This window comes from Neolamprologus brichardi, chromosome 10 (genome assembly GCF_056152115.1).
Source record: "Neolamprologus brichardi isolate AB-2024 chromosome 10, ASM5615211v1, whole genome shotgun sequence".
NCBI lineage: Eukaryota > Metazoa > Chordata > Actinopteri > Cichliformes > Cichlidae > Neolamprologus > Neolamprologus brichardi.
The window spans coordinates 460046-484496 of NC_142113.1; the positions used below are offsets into that span (position 1 = coordinate 460046).

At 43.0% G+C, this 24451-nt stretch overlaps 1 protein-coding gene across 1 annotated transcript in view; it reads right to left on the reverse strand.

Annotated features, from left to right (window-relative positions):
* Positions 1–274: 274 nt before the first annotated feature.
* The window catches only part of sim2 (SIM bHLH transcription factor 2), a 41165-nt gene continuing 16988 nt past the window's right edge, over positions 275–24451 (reverse strand). Inside the window, exons 3-11 of the mRNA XM_087846979.1 lie at positions 24182–24271; positions 23833–23941; positions 16749–16834; positions 13935–14134; positions 13523–13629; positions 13084–13231; positions 12852–13005; positions 5597–5918; positions 275–2323 (exon numbers count right to left, since the gene is read on the reverse strand). Coding sequence (XP_087703105.1) covers positions 1635–2323; positions 5597–5918; positions 12852–13005; positions 13084–13231; positions 13523–13629; positions 13935–14134; positions 16749–16834; positions 23833–23941; positions 24182–24271 — 1905 coding nt within the window. The 3' untranslated portion in view covers positions 275–1634. The remainder of the gene's footprint in view (positions 2324–5596; positions 5919–12851; positions 13006–13083; positions 13232–13522; positions 13630–13934; positions 14135–16748; positions 16835–23832; positions 23942–24181; positions 24272–24451) is intronic.

Consider the following 24451-nt stretch of genomic DNA (forward strand, 5'->3'; position numbering starts at 1 on the left):
CAGAGGTGTGTGTCAGTGATTGTTAGCAGAGAAACCAATAACTTCATAAAGATCATTTTTAAAGCTCTTAGAAAGCTGAAAAAGAGAAGTTGTACAAAAATATTTGTGCTTCTCCAAAATGTCCATGTGAAAGTAACCAAAAGGATAAACTGCACATGATGCAGCAGCCTGAACATGTTGTCAATGACCACATAAAGAAACAGGAAGAACTGATTTGAAACAATAGAAAACAGAACTTGTCGCATGTTTTTTTGTTTTTTTAAAAATAGCTTTATTTATGTAATTTTTGATAAATTACAAATGTTACTGACATGCTGGTGTGAAGCAGGTTAATAGTGTGGTACAGTCTGGAATGAAAGTGTTTGGCTAAATTAGCAATATGCAGTACAAAGTTAGCTCCGGTCAGTAACAGGTTAACTAAACACACCATCAGGAAACAGGAACAAACCAGTCTCTTTCCAAAGCTACACCAGTCCTCGTTTGAATAATATAATATTACAAACCCGGCTTATTACGCTTGACTTTAATTTGATTGCTTTCACAGAAAATTATTGCTTATAAAAAAAAATAGTGCAAAGGATGAAAAAACACAAGCAGACAAATATTAATATTTAGGGTTAAAATGCTGAACACCAGAATACTTATAATAATAATTTTTGGCAAATGTTTTTAGGTTTTTGGTCGTCATTATTCAGCCATCGAATGAGTGTTATCATAAACAAACCAACGTGATTCGATTTATATGAGTAAACCAAACCCTGAAACAAGCTGTTAACAGTGAAATCAAATATCAATAAAGTCTTCTGTCACAGATTTGAGTTTTAATAGTGTTTCATCCTGTGTTGGTCGCTAACTTATCATATTTTGAGTTTTAATGAATAATTTCAGCTATGCAATAAATATATGAAAATTCACAGCACGTCTGCAGTATTCATGGCAGCACAAGCAAACACAGCACAGCTAAAACAGGCAGACTAAAAACATCAAACTTTACCAGTTTGACAACAAGTTCAAGAGTTTCAGAAATGAAGGTGAACAATGACATGAGCTGAAGACTAAACTGACCTACACCCGTTTTCACACCTTGGCTCGTGTGATTAGGTAGGGGGTCCATTGCCCCTTTTGGGGGGGGGGAAACTCCCACAGGGCTTAAATCTGGGACTCTCCACAATTTGACCCTAGAACTGAAGAAGCTTCTTGGATGAGAGGTGAAATGTCTTCAAGCAACTTAAAGAAGTCCAGACGCTTTTCTTTGCAAGCTCCGTAGACTACGATGACCTGGATGACTGAGAGGCTTCACAGACATGTTCCCATGGAAGTGACACATGGACAAACACACCTGCTGTGAAATGACTGAAGTAACAGTAGTAATATTTGCATTTCAAATATTCTGATCACATGATTCAGACATCTTTATTCCATCTTTAAGTCTTAAGTTTATGTTAAGATCAAATAATTCATTCATTCGTTTATTCAGTAGAAAGTAAATAAAATACTTTCAAACGCTGCATTACTACATATGCTTTACAGAAAAGTTCTAAACCTGTTTTAACATGATGGGAGAAAAAAAGCTTTCAGCTGCAGTGTCAGAGCTATGTGTGCAGACACGGATAAAGCCTGCTTCTCTTCCTGGGTCACCTCTCATTCGTGATGATGACAGATGTGCCAGTGCAGTGTGGGGTCTCTCTGTGGCTCTCAGGAGATGAGCTGGAGCTGGGACTCTGGCTAGTACAGTTGTAAGACACCATCTCTTTACCTTGGTAACAACGGCCATCTGTTATATTGCTCAGTGAGGCAAAAGGGGAGGCCTTAATAGGACCAGGTTTGCCCAAGACTTGATGAAAGTTTAAAGACATATATGGAGCTCCTACACCTGTCAGCATTCTTGTGTCGTCTGCAGATCTGGACTGTGGCTCCGTGGCAGCTCCAAACTGCTGCTGGTCGTCAGCAGGTTGATGATATTCTGCAGCAATGTGACTGTAGGGGGTCTCCATCATACAGAGCATCTTCTTCTGCTCAAGCACTATCTGCACAGGGAGCGACTGGCCTATGCCATGCAACAAGCCACCATGCTCACCTTTACCAAGTACCAGGCTGCTGAGCACAGGGCAAGCCAGGGCCCTGTCACCTTTTGCATAATGTTGCATGTCCTGGTTTAAAGCTTTACTCCCCTTTGCGGCATGAGGCTGGACATGTGGACAAACTTTGCTATGGACGAGTGTGTAATGTTCACAGAATTCGTCCTTTAGCCTGCTGTTTGAAAGAGGGTTCGTTCCACTGGGACAATCATCCTGGTACCTACGGTCAGCTGCCAGTACAGGCCCTATTAAAGAGAAGACATGTTCAGAAGTTGACTTGCACCTTAATTAAAATGACACGAGCACTCTGCTGAATGGCTGACATGACAGTGTCATTCATAAGATGTCAGACTGTCACTTAGTGTTTTAATGAATCCACCTATGATGTTATTGACAAATGCGTGTTTTCCTGAGCTTGCATTCACTACTGCAGACTAAGCTTTAGTTTAACATTCTTCCATTCTGAAAACAACATGAATTGTCTGGACATGAATGTGGACACTGTTACTTGCAAGTTAAAGCTACAGCTTTCTGTTGTTGGTGCGAGTGGCAATGCCATTGAAAGCCTATCTGTAACACTGCAGAGATCAAGAGGACCGAATGCATTTCAGAATAGCATCAGCTGGCTAACCTGGAAAACACAGAACAATTCAGAAAAACACCAGACTACAAAAAGTTATTCTGTTGGCTTCAATATGGACTTCCTACTTGTTTTGTGTAGTCTGGAATTTGTTCAGAACCAGAACTCCAGAACCTCAGTCCTCACTGGACCATTATATTTCAAACAGCTTGTGAAGCCCAACTTTCACCACTTGCCTCTTCGGGAGAAACTTAACTGCTGTTTCCCTGTGTACAGATTGTTCTGCATAGAGCCTGGCTCCAACAAGGGCCAACAAAGTCAACCATTATGTGAGCAAAAGGCTCATCCTCAACTGGAAAAAGTTGTAATGGTGTTACTGGGTTAGATACACTTGGCTTTTCGACATACTAGGCCAATATCTGCATGCCAAATATCCTTGGGCAAGATACTAACCCCAAATTGCTCTCCGATGCATCCATCGGAGTATGAATGTGTGTGAATGTTAGCTATGAAGCACTTAGAGAGATGTGCTTGTGCGAATGGGTCTGAATGGGTGAATGCACAAGTTGTGTAAAGCGCTTTGAGTGCTCAGATGAGTAGAAAAGCGCTATATAAGAACCAGTCCAATATAGGTGTTGGCTAAGTTTCTACAAGGTTTTCTTTGCAGCCATGTGTCCAAACAATGACGCATGCACCAACTGCAAAACCTCCTGGCGACAACACTTTGGCAAAACGACTTGTTCTGTTGTGGCCCGGTCCTCATCAGCTGGCCTAGAAGGAGGCCTCCACTTCCTGAACAATGTGTCATTGTGAAAATAGTAACACTTTGGCACATCTTTAGCCTCCTGCACTTACTGCTGACCTCATAGCATGTTCCAGGGGAGGATTATTCTGCTGCATCTGCACCAGAGACTCCCAATTCAGAGGGTCCTCCTCATGTTTTACTCACATGACCAGTTTATCTCTTCTGACGGCTGTGAAGAGCACCCATTCCTGGGTCATCACCTATACCACCACATGCTTTATCCCCATCAACAGATTGCACATCACAGCCATTCCAAGTGCTTAATAGGGAATCAGAGAGGTTAGTAAAAGGGTGGTTCACAGGGGGGCCACACATGCAGGAAAAACTTCAGGAAACTCCAGCTCCAGCTCTCTTGTCTTGGGGGAATCGACTGGGTAATCACTGACAGACAGAGCAACTTTAACCCAGGCCACATCATTGGCCATAATCAAATCGATAGATCTAAAGGAGAGATTTGTGACTCTGCTACATTACAAAGCCTGTAACCAGCTCAGATCTCAGGTAAAGCTTGTATACCTGCAGGATCTCTTGACCCCTCCTACACCTCGCACAGTGGTGAACTGTGGGAGACAGTGGCCTCAGACATAAATCCATCATATCCCTGTAGTTCATTGAGAGACTCCCGAGCTATTGTTACAGACCTACCGGCCTGGTATTATTTTGCCTTCTTGATAACCAGGGCACTGATTTTTCTTGTGACCTCATTTATGGCGCCAATAACAACGAGGCTCCGCAGGAGAATTCTGGCTCCTACTTTGGAATAGAGCTGATCCACTGGGCTGTTGTATCAAACTCTTTTCTTGTCCTGACGGGTGCCAGGTCCTGCTTCCACCCTGACCATATGGACCATCCTCATTAACTCTCCTCCTCCCCAGACTGACCCCCACCTTAAATCCATGGGCAACTTCATAACAATCGTCCAACTCTGTGGCATCCGGGGGCTCACAGCATCACATTCATTGAGATAAAAGTCAACCTCCCTGGGAGCACTCACTTTAAATTGCTCCAACAACATTAGGTCCTTTAACTTATGATGATGACCAAAAGCCTGAGATGAATTTATCCAACAATGCAAAGCAACTTCCTGTCTGTGCCACATATCCAAATAAGACTCACTTGGTTGTCTCCCCAGCTCACGTCACTGCCTGCGGTAAGTTTCCAGAACACCTACCATAAGAAGGCGTCATATTTCAAAAGTGGCATCTAGCGCTGCTACTGCTCTGAACCATCAAAGCCCACTTGTCTTCAGGCCACCCACTATCTATAGCAACTTTTTCAAACATCTCAAAAAACACATCAACAGCATCTTCATCAAATGAAGGCATAAAAACACGAGCTCAGATCGAATCTATCATCACCTCGGCTTCCTTAGCTTTTTTCACCTCTCATTTACCTAATCTCTCCAGGCAAGTCCCTTCCCTCTTTCAACTCTTTCCATCCTTTTGCTCCATTATTTGCTGTCACGTTTCTCCTCCACCAATTTTCTACGTCGCCTTTGCTTTAACCGCACTTCTGGCCGCAAAACCTCCATTAGGTGCAGCGCAATTGCAGGTTTAGCCAGACCTTCCTCCAGCGAAACCTCCTCTTCTCCTGCCAGATTGATCAATTCATCCTTCTTCAACCTCCTGAACTGCTCGCCTTGTCCACCTGTTCCTGATGTCCTCGTTTATAGCCACTATTTAAGGTAGCAACAAACCCTCAGTCCTCGCTGGACCATTATATTTCAAACAGCTAGTGACACCTGGCTCCTTCACCACTGTTTTTGCCACTTGCCTGTGAGAGAGAAACTTGCCCGTTTCCCTGTGTACAGATTGTATTGGAGAGACCCTTGCTAGAGAGCAATGAGCTATTGTGTTCTTGGGAGAACATCTTTGTGGATTTGAATTTTTTTATCACTGTAAATAAAATCACTGAGCTGTAAAAGTGAGTCCTGCCTGCCCAGTGATCCTTGACGCCCAGGCTGCTTCCACCACAAATGGTTTAGTGTTAGGTCCCCACAGTGGCAAATCTACTGAGGTGGTTTTAACAGAAGTGGGGTTGGGTGAGAGTAGTTAAAATATGGTAAAACAAAATCTAGAATGAGATTTAATCATAGAAACCTAGACTATAAATCAAATTAAATAAAAACTTAACCTTTGTATTTGTTGGCTGCTGTAGAGTTGCTGATGTTCCATCCATCAGCCACTTTACTGTGCAGGGAGCCGATGATTTGTTGAGATAGCTGAGAGGAGGGAACTGAGCTGGGCAGCTGGCTCTGAACGTTCCGATGCTGATGATGGGATGGGTAATGGGGAGTCAGATTGTAAGTGGGGCTGCAGGACACCTTAACTCCTTCAGGTCTCAGGTTGGTTCTCGTGTTCCTGCAAGGGGTCACTGGGTACAGGGATCTGTCTTTCAACATCCCCTTTTGTGACGAGCAGTATGAGAGGTCCGGCTGGAAGGGGCGAGGAGCCTTCTGATGTTCATAAAAAATACAGGGAAGGTTACTATCTTAGGATAACACTTTATTTCAGTATTTATCAAAGTAGCTCTGTAAGACAATACGGGGAAATATTTGATTATCTTTTTCCTACTAGATCCCTTGTAAGTCAAAAATGGTTTGAATTGGTCTTTGTTCGCTGTAATCATCAGGATCAAAGCTCTTCTGTGTAAAATTCAGCAGAAGCTTAAATTACATCTCAACTTATTCACTGTCGGTGGGTAAAACATTCTGTGTTAGTTCAGAAAGTATTCAGCACTTCATGTGCTTCAGTGTTTGTCATATTATAAAACTGAATCCTTATTCTAAAATTAATTTTTCATCTCAAGATTCGACACACAATACCCCACAATGACAACGTTAAAGAATTGCTTCAAAGTCTTGCAAATTATTAAAATTAAAGAACAAAAACATAACACGTACATTATTTCCACTGTTTATCTATCAAATGTTCTACAACTTGATCAGAGTCTACTTGTGGTAAATTCAGTTGATTGGACATTACATGTAATTGGATTGGAAAGTACATGTAACACATTTTAATAGTTGGGATACAGATTTGAATATTTTCATGGGTACTGGACCACCTGCAACGGTTCGACTGCTAGAGCGAACTGGATGACTAATGAAACACTCAGAGAACGAGGTTTGATGAACTTGCATTTCTTCACAACCTTATAATCTCAACATGAATAATCACTTACATATATAATAAAAAAAAACCCAATTACATCAACAAAATAATAAACAGAATACACCCCCAGGGGATGTGACTCAGCCCACATCTCTAAGTTGTGTGAGTCCAGCAATAAAATCTCTTCTTGTAGAATGTGCAAAGGAGCAGTGAAGTGCAACTCTGTCCTGAGACTTAAGTGGAATTTGTAAAGTTCATGGCTTGTCCAAAGAATTTCAGTTTCTTCTCAGATCAATCATCTCAACAAATCCTGGAGGGGTGGCTCGCCATTTTTGGACTGGTACACCCAGAAAACCTGAGAAAAGTAAACAACAAAACGGGCTCTCCTGAACCCTCAAATAGGCGACGGTGCGGCGTCATAGCACAACCAGAAGAATCACAGCAATAATAAAACTCTCCTCCAACTAAACAACAGTTGCCTGGCAGCTTGTTTCCTCAGCAAAATCCGACTAAAGAAGGCAACAACGTTTCTCACTTGGAGGACTTGACTTTTTTTCTCTCCCCCCCCCCCCTTCTTGATCTCCATAGCTGCTTCAGGTAAAATGCAAGGAGGCAGTACCCCCAAACTGTATACTTTACAGACCATCGGGACATCATAAACACCGGCTCTTCAGTTATTTAAAAAATAATTTTACTTAATTAAACTTGATAATGAAAAAAAAAGTCAACCTCAATGATAATGCACTGAAGCCCTTAGTAACTAGGGTTACACCCACACCTGTCTATGTAAGGTCCCACAGTTGACAGTTCATGTCAGCACAAACCAAGCCATGAAGTCCAAGGACTTGTCTGTAGAACTCCAAGACAGGGTTGTACCGATGCAAGGGTCAGTCTGACAGAGCTCCGCTTGATCTGTGGAAAGAGGAGACCTTCCAGACAACCATTTCGGCAGCACTCCACCAATCAGGGCCTGTATGGTAGAGTGGTCAAGGAGGCCATTCCTCATTAAAAGGCCCATGACAGCTAACTTGGAGTTTGCCAAACAGCACTAGAAGATTGTCAGACCATAAGAAAAAAAATTCTCTGGTCTGACACGACAAAGACTGAACTTTCTAGTGTCATGTCTGGAGAAACCAGGCTCCGCTCACCACAAATCCGTACAGTGAAACTTGGTGGCAGCATCATGCTCTGGGAATTCTTTTCATCACCAGGAACTGGGAGACTGTAATATAACCACTGTGTGGCATGCAGCCAGGAAGTGGACCCCAAAGCAGGACTTGTCATAAGACAAGACTTAAATTTATAACAACTGACAACTGACAGAGCAACAAAAACAATAATTAGTCAGCAGTGAAGAGTTGCTGTAGCACAGCTGGTAAAGCAGGTCGCCTGCTAATCAGAGAGTTGGTGGTTCAATTCCAGTCTGTATGCCAGACTAGGGCAAGATACTAACCCCAATTTAGAGTCTGAATGTGTGTGAATGTTAGGAGTACTGACATAGAAAAAAGTAATTGGGTAAATGGGTGATTAAGGCAAGCTGTGCTCGTAGTGGAAAAGTACTATATAAGAACCAGTCCAATTGTTATTTGCAAACATCCTTGATGCTTCAATCTTAAGTACAGTCCCGATCAAAAGTTTAAGACCACTTGATAAATGGCAAAAACTCATATTTTTAACATGGATCTTAGCAAGTTGTTAAGATCCAGCATTGCAAAATATGAGTTTTTGACATTTTTCAAGTGGTCTTAAACTTTTGATCAATCCATCTCTAATAATGGGCTACATACAACGGACCTTTGAGGTGGCAGAAATTATGGTTTATTTGAAGAGTTTCAGTCAGGTTTCAGAGTTCATCACAGCACAGAAACAGCTTTAGTGAAGGTTACAAATGATCTTCTTATGGCCTCTGACAGTGGACTCATCTCTGTGCTTGTCCTGCTAGACCTCAGTTTAGCACCATATTTTTTTACATAGATTAGAGCAATTCAATTCTGTTCAGTTCAGTTTCTTTTATATATTCCCAAATCACAACAGCAGCCGCCTCAAGGTGCTCTATATTGTAAAGGACTGACTATGTATTTATACACCACTCTGCATTTAATCATTATTCATTATTAATCTCTGGCTCACTTCCACACTGTGTCTTTTATCCCATCTTCCTCCCATCATCCCCAACTGGTCTTTTCAGATAGCCACCCCTCTTTAAACCTTGTTCTACTTGTGGTTTCTTCCTTTTAAGAGTTTTTCCTTCCTGGGTTATAAAGGTCATCTCATTGTTATGGTTTTCTCTGTATTATTGTAGAATCTTAACCTTTCAGTATAAAGTGCCTTGAGGTTACTGTTGTTGTGATCTGGTTCTATATACATAAAAATGAATTTAAGGGAATTTAATAACCTGCCCCAGAGCTTCCAACACAGCAATAACCTTAAGCACACAGCCAAGATAACAACGAAGTGTCTTTGGGATCACTATGTGAATGTCCTGAAGTGGCCCTGCCACTGCACAGACTTGAACCTGAGTGAACATCTCTGGAGAGATCTGAAAATGGCACCAATGCTCTGCATCCAACCTAATGGAGCTTGACAGGTCCTGCAAAGAATAATGGAAGAAACTCCCCCAAAATAGGTTTGCCAGACTTGTTACATCTCAAAAAGATATGAGTGTGTCATTGCTGCCACAAGTGTTTCAACAAAGTACTGAGCAAAAGCTATGAATACTCTTGTTCATCTGAATCTTTATTTGTTTATTAATTCATTTCTATTTAATTAAGTTATTACATTATATGTAGTACAGTATGATGTATAGTATGATGATGTATAAGGCAAGACAAAAAATAATATAGAGGCTATATTAAAAAAATAAAAAAATAAATAAAATAAAAATATAACAAAAAACCCTCCAAACATACAGCACCTGGAACACAAAAATTAGAAAATACTCGGCTACCTATAATGAGAGAGAGAGAGAGAGAGAGAGAGAGAGAGAGAGAGAGAGAGAGAGAGAGTGTGTGTGTGTGTGTGTGTGTGTGTGTGTGTGTCTTTATCACACATATACTTGATAATGAGGGTGTGAAGCTGTAGCGATGCCCCCAAAAACCTGGAAGGAGAAAGAGATGGAACCAGGACAACTGTGCCATCCACGGCCCCCAAGAGTACCAAAGACTCAATGCCAAACATTTTCCGTGCATAGGCTGTGAATACTTGTACATGTTATGGTTTTGTTCTTTTTATTTTTAAGAAATCTGCAAAAATTCAAAGCAAATGTTTTGGGCTTTGTCAAAACGGGGTATTGTGTGTATTCTTTTAAGGTCAAAACTAATTTAATCCATTGCAGAATAAGGCTGTATCATGACAAAATGTGGAAGAAGTAGAATGCTTTCCAGATGGTAAATGGCCTGTATTTGTATAGCGCCCTAAAGACCCCAAAGCGTCCAGTCATCCACCCATTCACACACTGGTGATGGCAGCTACATTGTAGCCACAGCTGCCCTGGGACGCACTGACAGAGGCGACAGTGGCTGCCGGACACTGGCGCCACCGGGCCCTCTGACCACCAACGGGTGAAGTGTCTTGCCCAAGGACACAACGACCGAGACTGACCAAGCCGGGGCTCGAACCGGCAACCTTCTGATTACAAGACGAACTCCCAACTCTTGAGCCACGATCGCCCCCAGATCCAGATTCCAGATGCACTGTTGATATCCTCCTCTGCTCCCCTTCATGTGGGGTCCCACAGGGCTCCAATTTAACACCCTCACCCCAGCCCACCGCCTTTCACCCAGGGCAACTCCAGACTGAGACAGAGTCCAGCCCCTCTCAAAGAGACTGGTTCCAGAGCCCAAGCCATGCTTTGAGGTGAGCCCGACTATATCTAGTTGCTACCTCTCAACTTCATGCACTGACTCTGGCCTGGCTCCAGGGCAGGGCACCAGTAACCATATCGCTGGCAGGGTGAACTGTTCCCTTGATCTTATACTCAGAGTGTTTTGAATAGTTCTTTATCTGGTCCTTCACCCAGGACCAATTTGCCATGGGAGACCGTACTGGTGGCAAAAGCCCCCCAACAACATAGCCGCCGGGATCCCTGGTACTCACAAACCCCTCCACCAAATCAAGGTAGCGATTCACAGAGGAGATTGGCAGACTGGGGTGGTGGTTCCCATCTTTGAGAAGGGGGACCCGAGGATGTGTTTCAACTATGGGGATCACAATCCTAACCCTCCCTGTGAAAGTCTTTGCCAGGGTGCTGGAAAAGAGAGTCCATCTCTTAGTCAAATCTCGGACACAGGAGTAACAATGCGGTTTTTGTCCTGGTCATGGAACACTGGACCAGCTCTTTGCCCTCTCAAGGATATCTGAGGGTGCATGGGAGTTTGTCCAAACAGTATACATGTGTTTTATGGACTTGGAGAACTCATTTGACCATGTCCCTCAGAGTGTCCTATGGGAAATGCGGCATGTAGTATGGGGTGGCCCAACAATTGTTGCAAGAGCTTGGTCCACATAGCTGGCATTAAGTCGGACCAACTTAGGCGATGGACTCAACCAGGCCTGCCCTTTGTCACAGATTATGTTCGCACTTTTTATGGACAGAATTTCTAGACATAGCCAAGTGGCAGAAGGCTTTCATTTGGGTGGTCTCAGAATCTCATCTCTGCTTTTCGCAGATGATGTGGTTCTGTTGCTTCAGCAGGTGATGCCTCCAGCTCGCACTGGAACAGGTGGCAGCTGACTGTGAAGCCGTGGGAATGAGAATCAGCACCTCCAAATCTGAGGCTAACGTCTTCAGTCAGAAAAGGATAGAGTGCCCACTCCGGGTCAGGGAGGAGTTCCTGCACCAATTGGAGAAGTTTAAGTATGTCGGGGTCTTCTCTTCTTAGGCTGCTGCTCCCACATTTCAGCCCCGGATAAGTGGAAGAAGATGGATGGATGGATGGATGGATGGATGGATGGGAGAAGGGAGCAGGAGATTGACAGATGGATTGGTGCTGCAACTGCAGTGATGCGGCTATCGGTCCATCGTGGTGAAGAGAGAGCTGAGTGTAAAAGCGAAGCTCTCAATTTACCAGTTGACCGACAACCCTTCTCTCATCTGTGGTCACGAGCTGTGGGTGGTGACTGAAAGAACGAGATCGCGGATACAAGCAGCAGAAATGGGCTTCCTCCGAAGGGTGGCTGGCCTCTCCCTTACAGATAGGATAGGGTGAGGAGTTCGGCCATCCGAGAGGGGCTCAGAGTAAAGCCGCTGCCCCTCCACATCGCAAGGAGCCAGTTGAGGTCGTTCGGGCATCTGACTAGGATGCCTCCTGGGCACCTCCTGGCTGAGTTGTTCTGGGCATCTCCCACCAGGAGGAGGCCCCGGGGCAGACCCAGGACACTTTGGAGAGATTATATCTCTCGGCTGGCCTGGGAATGCCTTGGTGTTCCCCCAGACATGCTGGAGAAGGTAGCCGGGTAGAGGGAGGTCTGGTCTTCTCTTATTAGGCAGATGCTGTACCAGTCCATTGTGGTGAAGAGAGCTGACTGTAAAAGCGAAGCTCTCAATTTACCAGTCGATTTACGTCTCTACCCTCACCTATAGTCACGAGCTATAGGAAGTGACCAAAAGAACAAGTTCATGGATAGAAGCGGCGGAAAGGCCTTCTCCAATGGGTGGGTGGCCCTGAGGAGTTCAGCCATCCGGCAGGGGCTCAGAATAGAGCTGCTGCTCCTCCACATCGAAAGGAGCCAGTTAAGGTGGTTCGGGCATCTGACAAGGATGCCTCCTGGGCGCCTCTTGGGTGAGTCCCACTGGGAGGAGGCCCCGGGGCAGACCCAGGACATGCTGGAGCGATTATATCTCTTGGCTGGCCTGGGAATGCCTTGGTTTTATCCCGGGCAAGCTGCAGGAGGTGACCGGGGAGACGGAGGTCTGAGCTTCTCTGTTTAAGCTGCTGCCCCCGCCACCCGATAAGTGAAAGATGTATGGATGTTCTATTTTTACGCTTGTATGAGCAAATATGTGTTGTTATTGTTTTGTTTTTTTTACTGTGTCTTATATTTATTCTACTGTACACCACTTTGGTCCTTTCTGGTTGTTTTAAAGTGATTTAAAAGTAAAGTTGGTATGGTGGCTCACACAAACACAGTTTCCCTAGTTTTGTAGTTTGCAATATTAATATTTCTGTAATGAAACTGATATATTATTTTTTGCTATAAGAAAGGTAGGAAATATTTCATTTATTTCTATATTTCTCTGGAATCTTAATAATTACTAGGTCACGTGGAAGTCCTACCTCAAGATAGGGAGCTTCTCTTAGTTTGGTCTTCATCTTGACTGCTTTGGTTCTGAATTGTCTGCTGTGGTCCTGAGAGGAAGTGAGACTTACACCACACTTAGTGACTTGACTCTGATCTTCAGATAACTGTAGTTCCTTGCTTTCAATGTCACTGTGTACAATAAAACAGGTATATAGTCTGCATTGTTTCATGCAGGTTTTACATTTTAGAAGGAGGCTGCTGACTCACGTGAGGACGTAGTTCACACTGACAATACAGTGAGGTCTGGAAGAACGGCTGTTGTGGACAATGGTGGCGTAACTCTGCACCCATACCCAACCTCCATGCTTTGATAGCAAGCGGTAATACTTGGTGGTGACCTGACCCTTCACCAGCACTGTAGTAAACACAGAGATAAACTGGTCAAATCTCCCTATGTAATTATCTTTAGGTTAGTTCTTTTAATTTAGTTAGCATCTAAAATTATTATTTATTTGTCAGTAACCATGCACAAAAACATTGTACCAGATTGAACTACTTTTCATCGTCAAGGCAAATACACACAACATTAATCAAGCTATAAATGCAAAATACAAATCAAAGACAATGTTTTAAACTCCTCACAAATGTTCACACATAAGTCACTCCATCCTCCACCATAAATATCACTGAAAATATCTAAACTTACATAAATGATGAGCGTATCGTAGATGGAAAATGTCACAGGCATGAACGTGGTGGTAAAGCGTCTTGTCTATCAGGTCCTGAGGCTCGTAGCCTGTCAGCTCTGCCACCCTGACTCCCCAGGAAAGAATAACAGGTCAGGGCTGAGTTGAACATTCATATTTGGAAGTGAATCATAATGTTCATTTAACAGCCCTAAAATGTTCTAAAATAGCTTTTTGTTAAGCTTATATACCAATATTTTTTTAAAGTGAATATCGTTTTAATTGCTTAATGTATTATACCTGGGTTAATCCTTATTACTAGATTTATCTTTATGTTGCTCATTTATTGTGACGATGAGTTTTAACAGGTGACAGAATATCATAATGTCATGGTTTTCCTTTATCTACCCACCTTCTCAACATGTCTCCTACCTCATGTCCAAAAAGATGAGCTTGAAGTCCAGGCTGGCTCTGAACATGAACATGTTAGTATGGAGTTTGATCTCAGTGATACCACTGGGAGGCAGGGAGTGTCCAACTGCTACCAGGCCCATAGTCTGATAGCATGATTCATAGAGCACCATGTCCACCATGTACTGACGCACTTTCAGGTAGCCACTGCAGTGGATGACCTGGGAAACAACGGTAGGAAACAAACGTCAATGCATTCAAAAGGAGCTGGGACTTTTCCAAATCAAACTTCATTGTTTAACCAAGTAGCAAACTATCATTTAACAAACCATAATGTTCAAATCACAGTCACCCAGATTCCACTGTGAAATGCAGCTTTCGTATTTGGGTGCATTTCATGTGGATCACATGCTCCTTTTTGTCGGATCTGATCTGGGCTCTAGTGAGGATGCTCAAGAAACATGTGTGCCACAGATGCACTGATTGTGCCCCTTTTAAGTTAACTTCTCAGACATACAGTATCTCAAAAATGAAATGTGAAATGTGTTCATTTAACAATTAAAAAACAACCCTCCTGTGCCGCTCCAATAGTAGTAGTAATAATGGTAATAAATATTTAATATTTTCAATATTTTAATATGTAAATATTTCAATTTTATTTCTATATTACTACAATATAAATTTTATAATATTTTTATAAAATGTAATTATTCAAATTATCAGAATAATATTGAAGTATAGAATTACAGCTTTAATTTGAGGGGTTTAATAAAATGATACATGCACTGGTACTGAAATAGCACTTTTATATAGCACCTCATCTAAATACACAAAGTGCTGTCTTACTACAAGCCTTATTCACACACACACACACACACACACACACACACACACACACAGGAAAGTGCTTTTAACCTAACACATGCCTCCTCCACGACTCCTCCAGGCTGCATACCCTTGGGAACGATACTGGAACCCGAGTTGCCCTTGATGCATCCATTTCAGTGTAAATGAGTGTCAGAATGTTTGACATTCATGCACTCCTTACATAGAAAACGGCAGCTTTTTGAATTAATGAGTAAGCTTATAATTAACTGTTTGTTTAGCATTTACATGCATGTGGACCAGTGTTGGTCAAATTACTTGAAAAAAGTAATCAGTAACTAATTACTGATTACTTCCCCCAAAAAGTAATCCCGTTACTTTACTGATTACTTATTTTCAAAAGTAATTAATTATTTAGTCAGCTGTCCTGTTGCTCTATTTTCACCTGTAAAGCAGGAGTGGGGTAGGCGGAGGGTTACCCTGGTGCAGGCGTGCCGCAGCGGTCAGTGGAAGAATCCGCCAGTTTCTCTGTGAGTTTCCCATTACGTCGTAGCTACTCGGTGCTTACTTGGAAGTTTAGGGGTTTTTTTCGCTGTAAAAAGAAGTTTTCTTTTCTTCTTCGCTAATGTTTTTGTCACTTTTTATGGAATCAAACTCAAAGTAAGGTCAGTACTTCCACGCTTTAAACGCTGCACGCTCATACTCTCTCTGCACTCGATATATGATCCATTGTTGATCTGCACACAGCTGTTGTCACCAACGTCGCACTCGCTTACGTCACTGTCATGAGACATTCTCGCAAAAAAATCACGGTTTTAGTAACGCAGTAACGCAGCGTTCCTATGGGAAAGTAACGGTAATCTAATTACCATTTTTGCAATAGTAATCCCTTACTTTACTCGTTACTTGAAAAAAGTAATCTGATTACATGTCTGATGGGGACATTAGAGCACTTCGCTCTCGCTCTGCAGGCCTACTTGTTGTTCCTAGAGTATTTAAAAGTAGAATGGGAGGCAGAGCCTTCAGTTTTCAGGCCCCTCTTCTGTGGAACCAGCTTCCAGTTTGGATTCAGGAGACAGACACTATCTCTACTTTCAAGATTAGGCTTCAAACTTTCCTTTTTGCTAAAGCATATGGTTAGGGCTGGACCAGGTGACTCTGAATCCTCCCTTAGTTATGCATGTTTCTTATTCACTCACCTTTTTCACTCACTATGTGTTTATACATCACACTGCATTTAATAATTCATTATCATTAATCTGGCTCTTTTCTGCAGCATGTCTTTTGTCCAGTCTCCCTCCCCTCGCCTCCAACTGGTAGATGGCTGCCTCCCTAAGCCTGGTTCTACTGGAGGCCTCTTCCTGTTAAAATTGAGGTTTTCATTCCTACTGTTACCAGGTGCTTGCTCATAGAGACAAAATAGGACAAAAAGTGTGCTTTAAAGTTCCCTGGAGCGTGTGTGCTATAGCATACTACAAAAGCAAACCAAGACTTTTGCAAGGCAAGAAAATTGAATATATGTTAATGGAAAGTAAGTCATCTGATTTCAAGCAAAAGGAGCATTGCTTTCAATAAGTTCAGATGAAACTGAAGGCAGAGAGACCCACAAACAAAAAGCCAATGAAGGCAGCTGGAGTAAAAACCTGACAGAGTATCTCAAGGGACTAGACAGAGCATTTATTGATGTACATGCAGACATGGGTTTTCATCCAAGCATTAAAGACACAAACACACAATGTGTGCGGTGTGTCTGTGAACAATCTATACACTGAACTGTATTCAAAACACCATGAACATTCAAGTCAGTTAGTCAATCAGTAAATCTATTACAAAGGAAGGGGTCTTTGTTTTTCGTTAAAAAATTATGCTTAAAAAGGACTGGAAAATCATCAATAGGAAAATTATTTTCATGTCCCAAAGGAACCAAGATAGGAAGAAATTAGAAACAAACGCACCCACTGAACTTTGGTGTCCTTGTTGGCAGATTTGTCATCCACTGGCTTTACATACCTTATATCCTCCACATGTCAGCCCTGCATTTCGTTTGGCAAGAACACACTTCATCCTCAAGAAGAAGGACCGCTCAATTTCATACTCTGTCAAGAAACAGACAAAAAATAGTTCAGAGGCATTACGCATGTTATATTATTTATATTATGTTCCATTTTTAACACTTCTTCAACAACTTCCATTTCTCACCCAGTTGCCACTGCACAACCTTACCATAATCCTGTCCAAAAGCTCTGGGACAAGAGTTTCTTATGAGTACAGTACAGTAAAAAATTGGGGTGGGGGTGGAATGCTTTTACGAAAGCTTTCTTTGTCTTTAAGCAGTTTACAGGAATAGTGTCCAGGCTTGCAGGTTTGTGGAAGGAGATCCAAAGCACAGCTTTGGATGGTGGATGGTGGCTACTTTGTGTTCCATTCTCGATCACACTGCTTCAGTAATATTGAAGTCCGGGATCTGGAGAGGCCAATCCATAGGTGGTGGTCTTTCGTTGTCTTTTTCTTTCCAGGTATGCTTTTACTGTATTGGCAAGATTTCTGGAATCATTTTCATGCTAAAAAACAAACCTCTTGCCAATTAGGTGCTTTCCAGAAGGTATTGAATTGCATTGCGGATCTAAATTCAAGCATTTGGTGTATCTTTTGTGTTTATACCATAAACTATAACAAGATCCTTAACACCACTGGCGGTACCCCCAAAACCATGACTGAGCCCCCACCGTGTTTACAAATGGCTGCAGATAATCACTGTTTTACTCATTTTCCTTTGCCCTCTGTAGATTCTGACAATGATTTGAACTAGAAATTTCAAATGTAGACTCATCACTCTGTAAGATTTGTTGCCACAGATTTTCAGTCCATCGCTTGTGTAATTTGGCATACTTCAGGTATTTCCCTTGCTTCCCTTCCTTAACCCTCTCAAGGCAGGCATTGCCGATTTGCAACAGTTAAAAACTAACAACTTGATTACCCCACATATATATTTTATGAGTTCTTTTTACTCAGAAGTACCACTGCAGGACTTGGTTGTGCATTAGCAAAAAAAAAATTTAATTTGAGCCTGAGAGGGTTAGGAATGGCTTGTTGACAGCCGGACTTGCACTGAGATTATTTCTGGTGCGACTTCAACAAATAGTAGATGGATCAAGTGAAGGGGCAGATACATATCTCAGGTCGCGTGTCAAGTCTTCACTGGATGTTTTTCTTTTTCATAAAGAGATCAATTTGACCCATTTTCATCTCCTGTACACTATTGTTTTGTCTTCTACTTGTCCAGTTATCTCATTGTTTTAGGATATATGACACACCATGCTGAGATATACCAAGTTAATAGCTAATAGCTCTTTGTGAATTGTATGGTTACATTGTAAATTTGGTTCTCTGAGTAAGAGGCTATATCTCTTCTTTTACATATTCCATATGCATGGGAAATGAATGGGAAGGAAGTACCCAAAAATATATATGCCTGCTGCATGACATCTACAACCCAGTGAGACAGTCTGGCCTTTGACAAGCGTCTACCAGGACTCCAAAGTTAAAACAGGTAAAAAGCTGATCAGTCTTCCTAATGGTCTGAGTGCCCCTAATATACTCTGTCAAGACTCAGACAGGGCACAGAGCAGCCTGGTACAGGCTGTCTTCTGCCCTGGGTTGGCCTGTAGGGTTGGAACGGAGGATAAACCCTGCTGCTTCCAGTAAAAACCTGCAACAGTCTTTATGGACTAATCACTAATCCTTCTGGAAAATGTTATGTCTATCAGAACAGCTGTTTTGAGGGAAATTCAGTTCAAATCCGCATCCTTGAGGCTTGAAGGCAGGTTGGTGAAGTGCACAAAGGTCTGAATCCAAATCCCATAGGGGAAGTGGGGATCTAGACTGGTGAATTGTCGCCCTCTGGGCACCTTTTAAAACTGGGAGATGATTCATTACCACTGAGTGGAAATGAATCACCTCTGATTCACTCCGGATGAGTGATCATATCGGTCACTCAGCTGGAGGTGAGTGACCAATATAATTTGTCTTGATCAATGCCACAATACCTCGCAGGGTAACTGCTGATTTGCATGCCTCCAGTTAGGATTGCAAGAACTGCAGGATGATCTCCACTGTAGCCTCATGGTTGGCCATCTGGTGGGCCATGCATCAGGAGCCAAACAGTCCCCAGTGATACAAGTAGGCAGTCCTAGTGGGCTCTTGCATAGACTCTTGCATAGTTCGTACCACCAGTTCTGGTAGCCACAAGGCAAGGAGCCTTTTCCTCAGGGGCCACACAGCAGTCTGTGGGAAAGTGGAGAATAGTGTTCCATTCACCTAAGACAGGAGTTTCCTTCAAACCAGGAGCTGGCTTGTCACAACCTGGTTGCCAGCTTGCAGAGGATGTTAGAGTCTAGGCCCCCTTCCTGTTGATGTAGGCTGCTGTGACTGTAGTTACTGTGCTGTCTGTACTGGTGATGACATGATAGCCTCCCAGTCTTAGCAGGAACTGCTGGAGTGCAAGGAACAGAGCCATTAGCTCCAACACATTTATATCCAACATATAACCCTGCTCTAATTTGAGAGTACCTTCAAAAGTGGAGAGCTCAGTGGAGCCTCTGTGGCACCAAAGTCCCTGCCTGATGACACTGCTGTGGGCAAAGGCCCAAGCTCAGAAGGCATTGCCGAACATGTCACGAGGCCCATGAGGCAAAGAGCATTCCCCAGCTGACCCAAAAGTGTAGCCTGAAGAGGTCAAGCCAATGTCTGAGTGGCCCAGTTGGAGTCCAGAGTCATACCTAGAAAAGTTGTGACCAGAAGCCAACCCACAGGCTGGACATGTTCTAAGAGCACAACTACATGGCTGCAAGACTATTGTTCTGAGACTGCACAGACCAGCCAGTCATCCAGATAATTCAGAATTCTGAGACCTCACAAACTCATAGGTGCAGGAGTAGTTGTTACAGGGACTCTGTGTGAGAACTGTCCATGGTATCCAAGAATCACAGTGGACATCATCCATGGTTCTGTCCCTAAAGCCAACTGTGCTGCCCTCTGCTGACCTGGTGGCACAGTGAGACTGTATGGAGAGTTCAAGGCCACTCTCAACACAGCTCTGCATGGATAAGTACCCAATTCCACACATTGAGGACCTGTTTGCATCCCTTGCAGGAGGCCAATGCTTCAGTAAGTTAGACTTATCAAATGCCTAACTATAGATTGATGTAGAAGAGAATTCAAAGAAGCAGTTGACAGTTTCTACTCAAAAAGAGCTATTCTGCTTTAATTGTTTACCCTTTGGGATAACATCATCACCAGGCTTATTTCAAAAGGCTATGGACCAAGTGCTTTTTGAACTACCATACACTCATTGTTACCTGAACAATGATGCTAAACTATTATGTACATTTCATTCCTGACAGTGGCTACACTGTCCTGAATGAATTGCTCAATAAAGAGAAGAAATGACAGTAGACATCATACAGATACAGAGAAACTGGCAACTCATTGGTACAAAAGCTTGCTGCTGCATTTGAGAATGATAGATAAAGAAAGAACCTGGCATCCCAGTGCCAGAAGGGTTCATTACAGTGAACCCTTCTGGCACTGGGATGCCAGGTTCTTTCTATATCCATCATCTGCAAACTGCAGCAGCAAACTTCCTACCACAGAGCTGCCACTTTCTCTGCACAGATGTTTAAAAAAAAAAAGGCACCGGGTTGCCAGTTCCCCTTCTCTCTATCCCTCCTTTGGGAAATGCAGCATGCTTTTTGGCACCAGGATGCCAGGTTCTCTTCCCTCATTCGCAAGCGCGGCAGCAAGCTTCTCTCCCAACGAGTTGCCAGTTTCTCTGCATCTATAATTGCAAAAAGCAGCACCAAACCCTTTTAGCACTGGGATGCCAGGTTCTTTCTATATCCATCATTCACAAAATGCAGCAGCATGCTTTATAGCACTAGGATGCCAGGTTCTCTTTCTCTATCCCTCCTTTGCAAACAAAGCAGAATTCTTTTGACATCAGGATGCCTGGTTCTCTTCACGTATTTGCAAATGCAGCAGCAAGCTTTTGGCACTGGGATGCCAGGTTCTATTTCTCTGTCCCTCATATGCAGCAATAAGCTTCTCTGCAGCTATCACTGCAAAAAGCAGCAGGGAACCCTTCTGCCTTCAGGATGTCAGTTGTCTGCCATCTGTCGTTTGCACAAAACAAAAACAAAAAACTTCCTGATACCGGGATGCCAAGTTCTTATACCAGTTTTTTGCTCTACTGTCACTGGGGTGCCGGGTTCTGTCCTCTATCGCTCCTATTAAGCGATCTGAACTCCACCATGTGCATAATTCCTCAAGGCGTCCCTTTTGAAATCGGCACAGTAGTTATTGCTACCTTACCCAAAGCAAATTAACCAGCCAGGCACCCCCTCTCCATCTTCTGCTCCAAGACAAGCTCACTTAAGCGTTTATGACCCCTCAAGCCATTACTTCAAGTCTCAAAATCCCAGCATACATCACTGTTAGAGCTTCAGTTCCGAGTCAAGTCATGTTGCTACATGATGAAGGGTTCCCCTTAATCATCTATCGAGGTCTTTCGTAATTTTGAAATTCCTTTGATCTCTTCTCCTGCAATTTCTTCCTAATTTTTTGAGCTCATCCGCTCCACTCTATGGAATCCTCCACCACCTTATTGAGGCCATGGGCTACTTATCTTCGCTAGCCTGACTACCAGTTATATTACTGCAGAGGTCTTTGACCTTTGTAAAGCACAGTTATTACTGCTTTTAGGGGATGCCTTCTTTGGGGATCTGCCATGCCCAGGAGCCGCGGCCAGTCCCCTCCGAGACCTTCCCCAAACTGCAGCTCAATTCATGTTTAAGCCATTCACCTTTATCTACTAAATTCAATTCAATTCAATTCAATTTTATTTATATAGCGCCAAATCACAACAAAAGTCGCCTCAAGGCGCTTCATAGGTACAGAGAAAAATCCAACAATCATATGACCCCCTATGAGCATGCACTTTGGTGACAGTGGGAAGGAAAAACTCCCTTTTAACAGGAAGAAACCTCCGGCAGAACCAGGCTCAGGGAGGGGCGACTATCTGCTGCGACCGGTTGGGGTGAGAGAAGGAAAACTGGATGAAAGACATGCTGTGGAAGAGAGACAGAGGTTAATAACAGATATGATTCAATGCAGAGAGGTCTGTTAATACATAGTGAGTGAGAAAGGTGACTGGAAAGGAAAAACTCAATGCATCATGGGAATCCCCGGCAGCCTACGTCTATTGCAGCATAACTAAGGGAGGATTCAGGGTCACCTGGTCCAGCCCTAACTATATGCTTTAGCAAAAAGGAAAGTTTGAAGCCTAATCTTAAAAGTAGAGATAGTGTCTGTCTCCTGAATCCAAACTGGAAGCTGGTTCCACAGAAGAGGGGCCTGAAAACTGAAGGCTCTGCCTCCCATTCTACTTTTAAATACTCTAGGAACAACAAGTAGGCCTGCAGAGCGAGAGCGAAGTGCTCTAATAAGGTGATATGGTACTACAAGGTCATTAAGATAAGATGGGGCCTGATTATTTAAGACCTTGTATGTGAGGAGCAGGATTTTGATTTCTGGATTTAACAGGAAGCCAATGAAGGGAAGCCAAAACAGGAGAAATATGCTCTCTCTTTCTAGTCCCTGTCAGGACTCTTGCTGCAGCATTTTGGATTAGCTGAAGGCTTTTCAGTGAGTTTTTAGGACTTCCTGATAATAATGAATTACAGTCGTCCAGCCTGGAAGTAATAAATGCATGAACTAGTTTTTCAGCGTCACTCTGAGACAGGATATTTCTAATTTTAGAGATGTTGCGCAAATGGAAGAAAGCAGTCTTAAATATTTGTTTAATATGTGCATTGAAGGACATGTCCTGGTCAAAAATGACTCCAAGGTTCCTCACAGCGTTACTGGAGGCCAAGGTAATGCCATCCAGAGTAAGAATCTGGTTAGATACCATATTTCTAAGATTTGGTCACATGGCAAGTGGGGGATGTTGACCACAAGTTGGTGCAGTAAGACAGAGGAGCTGCCACACAAATATATCACCTCAATGTGGCGAGTGTGCTAAATAATTGAGATGAGTTGAAGCTGGAGGTACTAAATTCACCTATTCCACTATTTCAGCCCTATTAGGGCTGCCTGGCTGGCAATTCCTGGTGTTTTTTTCTGAACTTTGCGATGCCAACAAGGCCCTTAACTGACTTCATCTGAAAGGTTACCCCAGACCTGGTCCAGTGGATGGAGCAGAGCAAAATGCCTTTCTTGAAGGTGAAGAAGGCTCTCTGTGGGGAACCACTGCTCCACACACCAAACCTTTCCCTCTCTTTTATCCTGCAGACTAACACCTAAAGCAGAGGCCTGCCGTCAGCAGATAAGGGGCAGTCAACTGCCCAGTTGTGTACATCAGCTGGAAACTGTCAGAACTAGAAACCTGGTATAGTACTGTTGAAAAAGAGGGCTTGGCAATCTGGTGGGCGGCACACTCTCTTTGCTATTACCTCCTGAGATGCCCATTCACCCTCTGCTGGATTGTACCCCACTGCAGTGGCTCTGTTGCATGAGAGATGCCAACACCCAGTGGATTTTGAAACTTCAGCCTTTTAAATTCAAGGTGGTCCATAGGCTGGGGACTCAGGTAGTTGTAGCTGATTTCCTTTCACAGGAGGCAGAGTTGGCTTGTACACACAATCAGAACATGGGGCACATTTTCTTAATTCTATGTTGTTGTACTTTTTCAACATGTTCAAAATAAAGATTCAATCAATCAGTCAATCAATCAATCAATGACCTCTGCAAACCTAGGCATATATTATAAATTTTTAAAATATCTTTTGTATGTATATCCCATCATAACATCATTGTAGTAGGAGGGGTGTTACAGATGGTGCCAAGGGAGGCTGGCCAAGACAGACGGTTCTAATCATGCATCCCATACTTCAGTAGCACACCGCAACCCGGAGGATAGACAAGAGGAACAGCCAGGCATGGACAGCATCGAAGAACAAACAGTTAATTCACTTCAAGAATAAAATATCAACTACCACTGTGTGGCACACAATGGAGACATAAGGTCTTTAAGTACCTGGCAAGAAGTGATGCTGTGGGGCCTGGCGGAGACTCAGCACTGCTGTCATCTCATCATGGTCTGATGGGTGGATGTACTCAAATATACTGTTTCCTGTTAGCTCCACCTGCAGCACACACATTTGGAACATTTAGTGATTAGTTGCACAAATGCATTAAATTCATATAGAAACAAAATAGTGCTCTACTTATGCCATGTCTGAAGTGTGTTGAAAACTCAGTTGTTACATGACACATGCTTCTATGTTACTTATACATTTTTCTCCAGATTGTTTGGTTCAGAAAATCTAAACTTAATCCTGGGTATACTAGTCCACATGAGGGAGTGCTGAGGTGGATTGTCTTACCTGTGACAGACCAAGGTGCACTGATGCCGTTTCTGAAATGTACATGATTTTTCCATCTGATGCAACAACAAAAACAAATCCATCTAGAGTCTGAGGGAGAGAGCAACAATGAAGGTAGTATTAACAAGTTATGTTGACGATAACTACTAGACCTGCCCTGAGGTCTAGTAGGACATGCATAGATATGGGTCTGCTGTTATAGTCCATAAGAAAATCTGAAGCCGGACTGAAACTCTTGAAATAAATAAATTCCTCTGTGGATGATCAGTT